We start from the raw sequence: 6,932 nt of genomic DNA, 5'->3' as shown, positions 1-6,932 counted from the left end.
GGTTTGGCATTTCGAAAATAATTTTTAAATTTTGAAAGATTTTATTTTCTGTTCACCAAATGTGTTGACTCATTTCACAAACGGGTCAGTACAATTCATAAACAGCAATCCTATTGCTCATTTCATAACAGAAAATAACTCAAAATATATTATAAATTTTCTTTTAGATCTAATCTAACACATTCATGATAAATTTTATAATTAAGTCCTTTCGCTGCTTCATCGGCATGGGATAAATTGCATCGGCACCCCTACCGCCATAGGAGACCCCATCGAATGGGAAGAGAGGACCTTTAAACCCTACTTTTCTCCTATGACCGGACGGCCATAGCAACCAACCCAATTAGATTACTTGCTACTTGGATCAAGTATATCTAAATATACCAATTTCAAAATTTAAATTTTGAATTTCAAATTTCAAATTTCAAATTTGAGATTTCAACCAAATTTCAAATTTTGAATTGAAAATATTTGAATTTTAAATTTTGAATTTTAAATTTTAAATTTTGAATTTCAAATTTTAAATTTCAAATTTGAGATTTCAATCAAATTTTGAATTTCCAATCTTTGAATTTTGAATTTCAAATTTCAAAATTTGAATTTCAAATTTCAAATTTCAAATTTGAAATTTCAAATAAATTTTAAATTTCAAAATTCAAATTTCAAATTTCAAATTTTAAATTTTGAATTTTAAATTTGATCTTATAGATTACACTTTAATCTACGCATGCATATGTATATCATATTCTAGAACCATGCTCTGATACCATTTCAAGCGAAAATTCAGTGCAGGGGCAAAATGATAATTTTAAAACTTTTTCAAAATTACTATTTTACAGTAGAATTATTAATTAATCTCATTAATTAATACTAATTAACCCTACACTAGGATCTAAATATGATATAACAGCATGCATTTAAATTTGAAATTCAAATTTGAAACAGTAAACTTTTTATTGTACTGTGTTCAGAACACATCATCTTTTGCGGATAGTCGATCACCGCAATCTGATCACCGTTGGGGGGCTCTGATCATCACGTCATAGCCGCACTAGTGTCTGGCCTCTGCGGATCATCCACACAAAGCTTCCGTCTGATCGGCTCCTCACGAATGCTAGTTCGTGATTTCACCCTTTTGATGGCTGATGTTGATCGAACTCCTTCGATCGATGTGTGCCGACTCCTCGGATGCTCTGGATCATCTGCACGATTGGTTGAGAGACTGATAGATCTCTCCCTGAAATTTGATGGACTCACGACACTCGTGGCACACCAATCTCACTTCCCAAACCCTAGATAGAAAATCTAGGGTACACACCAAAAAACCCTGCGCCCAATTTTCTTTCTTTTCTTTTTTTTTCTCTCGGAAGGTTTGGGACCTTCACCTCATGCACAAGGCTTCCTCACGCCCCACTTTCTTTCTCAGAATTTTTTTACGCATGCCCCAGCTCCCTATCTCTTTTAAAACAGTTCAAAACGTGTCTTATCCGCATGAGAGGATAAAAATAAGTGGTTAGACATTTGAATTCAAACTAAAACCAACTCATCCCTATCCACTTGGGCGTGAGAAGAGAAGGTGCGAGTCTGCTTTGTGCATGGAAAGGTATCACGAGAAACTCTTTCTCGTGTGAGATGTGGGGTGCTAAAGTGGATAATATCATGTATGCGCAAGAGATAAGTTATCCATTCAAATTCAAATTCAAACACGCTTTGAATTTGAATGGCTAACTAATCATCTTTATCCAAATATTGGCGCACAAGAGTGGGCGTGAGAAGGGCTTTGCATGAGAAAAAATTCACGAGAAGTTTCTTCTCGTGAATTCAAATGGGTGCAGAGATTTAAGGTGGTGCAGGGATTCAATTTCAAATGGTGGTTTGATCTTAATTGAACCAACCTAATCAAAATAGGTTAAGCACAATTAGACTAAATTAAACCTAACTTAATTGGGCTTAATTAGGCTCAATAAAATCTTAATCAAATCAAAAATTGACTAAGCCCAACCTTTGATCAAATCAGGGACCTAACCATCTCGACGATTAGGTCAACTCTTAACCTAATCGGGTCAAATCCAACTGAATCCAATTCAATTGGACTTGATCTAAAAATAATTACTCAATCAAATTGAGTTAATTAGTGATCAAATCACTAATAAAACTTCTCATAATTATTGAGTCCAAATTCGATGGACAATCGGATATCAAAGTCCATTAATATGAAACCTTGATCGAAGAGTTCAAATTTCAAATTCAAAATTTAAAATTCAAAATTTTGACCCCGGTACCCAAAATATGTGGAACTCATGATCAGAGAATCCTAATTCTCAATCATAGAGTCCCAAACATATAAGACTCATAATCAGCCATCAGATCAGAAAGGAACCTCTAATGTGTGTGACCCCACATGTTCGAACCTAAGCCGGTAGCACAGGAATCAATTCCTGTACTAATCGAAGTGACCATCTAGCAATGGTACCCGATGATTGGATAGGTCGAATAGTTGTAATCGCAACACTCAGAACCTACGTGAATATGGATACTGTATAATTCATCCCTTTTGACCCCTATGTTTAGGATGACTCAGGGTTAAACTGTCAACCCTGATTAGATCATCCGAGTCATGCTCAACTCAATTAGTCCTGTGACTCCTCACTAGGACTATCCTGGCCAAGATTTTGCTAAATTGAAATACGACTGTACACAGCTCCTGAACTGGAGTGGTCAATCCCATCTTGACACACGCACCGATAAGTCAAATACTTGACTACACTCAGCAGCCTTTCGTCACTGAATTAGAAATTCAGGTAGTCCAGTGCCTAAGTGCAGTGAGTTGCCTGCAAGTCACCGTGGCGGTCTCAGGTCGGAGGGACAGTTATATCCATATCCCATCAGAGCAAATCTTGACAGCAGAAATTGCTCCGGAGTCGGTCACGTTTAGTGCAGATGTACCATTATATCTCACCTGTATGCCATACCAGTGTCTCCACACTCCTTGGTTATGAGGACAACCAACCCATATGGCACACAACGACCTATGCTCGATAAACGTTGTCATCCTTGGTAACAACGTATCAGTTGGTCGTGAACAGATTTAAGGACTAAGCAACAAATTCTCCTTTATCGAGTCTAAATAGTCCTAAGGACTTCACCACAACACAGGAGTTCATTAGAAGATGAAACATTTGTGATGAAAAATATCAAAATAATTTTTATTTATTTATAATTCATGTACTAATACAAAAGGAGCACAACCGTCAACAGGCTGACGATTGGCTTTGGGACACTATTCCCAACATCCATACCTTATAGACTATCAAAGAGGCATACCATCATATTGTTGTTGCTGAGGAGCAACTGCGATGCAATCCGATACCCAAATCAAACCCACCCCAATAAAGTAATCTAGCGACGAAAAATCAAGGGGATATGCAGTGCAATACTACTAACCCTTCTATTCATATTGCAAAAACAAGATCCTCAAATCCAACCTCAGCTGGATCATCGAATCTATGGTATTATAATTATGGTGAAATTGGATGCACATGGAACAATTGTAAAAAATTCATTAGATGATCCAGAAAGCAACTACTGATTGAAGAAGGAGAACCATCTGAGGAAGAACAAGAGTTTGTTTACGATAAAATAGATAACGAAGAGGATAACTCCTTGCTATTTGACGATAGCGGAGAGGCTCTAGTTATTCAAAAGAGTCTACTTGCTCCCAAAAGAGAAGAAAAAAAGGACTGAAGGTGGATCAATATTTTTTTTATACTTGCTGCACTATTCAAAAGAAGGTCTGCAAAGTCATCATAAATGAAAAAAGCTATGAAAATATCATCTCCTAGGAGGCTGTTACAAAATTGAATCTAGCTACCGAGAAGCACCCATGATTGTACAAGCTATCTTGGTTTCAAAAGGGGAGTGTGGTGATTATTGACGGTTGCTGTCTTGTTTCGTTCTTTATTGGATAGAAGTACTATGACAAGGTGTGGTGTGATGTTGTTGTAATGGATGCCTGTCATCTACTTCTAGAAAGGTCGTGGCAGTATGATCGTGGTGTTATACATGATGGCCATTGGAACACTTATACCTTTTGAAAGGATAATCAGAAGATCACCCTAGCGCTAATGAAGGAAGAAGACTTACACAAACCTAAAGTAGAGACCAGCATCAACCTTCTGAGGAAGCATACCTATCTGAAGGAGGTGATGGAGGCCGACTACTTGCTAGCGGTGGTGGAAAAGGGCGAGTTGGCTGAGTGAGACATCCCACCCTGGTACATCCTATACTTCAAAAATTTGCTGATGTATTCTTCGAAGACTTGCTTGCAGGATTACCATCAGAATGAGACATACAACACCACATCGATCTTGTTCCTGGGGTGAGTCTACCAAACAAACCGACGTACTGCATGAGTCCAGCTAAACATCAGGAGTTGCAGCAACAGGTCTAGGAGCTATTAGATAAGGGATACATCCATCTGAGCATGAGTTCGTGTGTGGTTTCTGCTCTACTGGTTCCAAAAAAAGATGGTTCGTGATGCATGTACATAGACAACTGAGCTATCAATCGGATCACCATCAAATATTGATTTTCGATTTCGAGGCTGGATGACATGCTTGATCAACTTGCTAGGACCTCCAAATTTCTGCAATCAACCCGTAGATTCAATTGGGCCTCGGAGTAGCCCACTCAACTCTCAGGATAAGATTGTCATAACCATAGCCATTAAGCTTGTTGATAGCTCTCTCTGCATCTTCCCTGTTGACAAAGTTCACAAAACCAAAGCCCCGACTTACTCCGGTCTTCTGATCAACAGCAACATAGACACGAGTTACGGGACCGAAAGGACGGAAGAGCTCAAGAAGATCAGGCTCACGCGTATCCTCAGAAAGGTTGGTCACCCGAACTGAGTTCTCGTCATTCCGACGCCTCATCTCAGTTCCAATCCTCTCTGCACCAGCTCTCAAGCCTGGAGGAACATAAGTTCCCCTGCTAGGACCAGACGAAGCTGCAGTTTCTGCAGCTGGAGGCCTGTCAATAAAGTTTTCTGTTTGCGCAGCAAGGTCCTTGTAGGGGCATTTTGATGTCCAGTGGTCGCCCTTCTTACCACAAGTCCTGCATACCATAAGAACAGCACCTGCTTTTCCCATAGCAGCCAATGGGTCTCCTGCAACCCTTGTTTCTTCGGCTTTGCTACCTGTAGTCAGGAGCACCAAGTCATTAATACTCACATAACTGGGGGGTCGAAGATATAGCTTGAGGGAATATATAAATGAAATATGAAGAAAGGGATGAAAAGAGAAAAACTAACAATAATCAAAAAACAATGCACGCTCCACTTTACAAATACTGACATATACTACCGCTAACATCCATTGTGGCCTAGAGGTCGGAGTAATAATACGAAAAGCAATTCGTCGGTTGATATGGAGAAAATTAACTTGCTCCAACCCAAGCTTCCAAGCAATCACAATCCCTCCAGATAGTCTCCTAAAAGGAATCATATATACACCCCATCGAGGATCCATCGTCATTTGGATTTGGCCTAATACCTCATTAGACAAGCAAGTCTCAAGAAAATAACAAATGTCCAGGTTATACTATCTCATCGTATTTTGGGAGTAATTGACAAAGGGGCGCTTAGCGGCTCTCCTACAATTTCAAGCCAATATTTGTGTTAAAAATTAAATGATTGAATAGCCATCCTCGAGGTATTAGACCCATGAACAAGCGGGTGTTAGGAAGAATAACCATGAATACAAAGGATTGATCACCACCCTTATGATGTAGTTGTGAACAATGTTCTTTGCTCCCAGAATTTTTTAGGGCAAATTTTAATTTAGAAACATAAGCATCATGAGTACCTAGTTAACCATTAGTAGAATGTTGATCCCGAACTAAAGCGGTCCTTATTTGACCACCTACTTGTTGTTATGCCTCTGGTTGTACCACTCTTGAACTGATAAATTTTTCAATTACTAGTCTCCATACTTTCCTAACAAGATGTGAATTCTTGTTATGAGATTGCATTGATCGACCAATTGCCTCCCTGGTTCATTGATGATCGAGCTCTCCTATCTCACCAGAACCTTGTTGGTTTATGGGGGAGACTCTGACCTTGGCGAGCTTGCTTTTGACAGGACCTTAGTTGGAGATCTCATTGCACTTTTCCTACATAGTTCACGCCGTTGATGACTCTACCTTCACTGATGATGAAGAACCCAAATTCATTAGTTGCATAATAGATTCCTCTTCATTATGCATCAGTGGTGCAAAACAAGAACCCATTTCTTATCCAAGGACTTGTTAAGGAGATTTGGGTTGAGCCAGTTATGATCGCTTGGATTGCCTCTTTTATTGCATCCAAGATCTAGAAGTCTACCCCTTTGATTGTGGTAGAGTTGGAGACCTCCTAAAACCTCTTAGTGTCTAACTTGCCACCAGCATCCTGAAAGCTCAAATCTACAAACCATACACCGGCTTAGCCTACTAGTGCCTTTGGTAGATTTGAACACCCACAGGTCTTAGTTTCATAGACTAGTTGTTCACATATATAGCATATATTAGATAAATCCTCATATATGAACTCTTGCTATATTATTTCATCATTGACCATCATGTTGACACCTGGGTAGATGATTTGAGAAGCATCAATAAGCATGCAGGCTCTAGCGAAACTCATCCTCATGAAGAACTCTATACACTCAGCCAAGAACAATGGTTTATCAACTGCAACCACATCCTCAAGATCTTATCTTTCTCCTAGAGCTCCAAAGATAAATCGGGCAATCTAACCCAAACCCTAGCTTGTGGAATACCATCCCAACCAAGTTTGAAATTTGGTATCCAATTCTCAAGAGCCAAGAGTTGGCCAACTAAGGACTAAGGTTTCCATGCAAGTATTTTGTCCTTCTCCACCTTTGTACGTAATA

The 6,932-nt window shown here is 39.2% G+C and overlaps 1 protein-coding gene across 1 annotated transcript; it reads right to left on the bottom strand.

Moving 5' to 3' along the window:
* Positions 1-4,641: 4,641 nt before the first annotated feature.
* LOC140856972 (uncharacterized) lies at positions 4,642-5,217 on the bottom strand. The gene has a single exon (XM_073255172.1). It carries the CDS (start codon positions 5,148-5,150, stop codon positions 4,665-4,667), a length of 486 nt encoding a protein of 161 aa, XP_073111273.1. The 5' UTR covers positions 5,151-5,217; the 3' UTR covers positions 4,642-4,664.
* Between the last annotated feature and the right edge of the window lie 1,715 nt (positions 5,218-6,932).

The sequence above is a fragment of the Elaeis guineensis genome, chromosome 4, assembly GCF_000442705.2.
Source record: "Elaeis guineensis isolate ETL-2024a chromosome 4, EG11, whole genome shotgun sequence".
Classification (NCBI taxonomy): Eukaryota; Viridiplantae; Streptophyta; class Magnoliopsida; order Arecales; family Arecaceae; genus Elaeis; species Elaeis guineensis.
The sequence above is the reverse complement of the archived record's forward strand: the minus strand, read 5'-3'. Positions and strand labels throughout refer to the sequence as shown.

Bases quoted from the DNA above. Each gene is read 5' to 3' on its own strand.
- LOC140856972 (XM_073255172.1), bottom strand. From the start codon at position 5,150: ATGGGAAAAGCAGGTGCTGTTCTTATGGTATGCAGGACTTGTGGTAAG.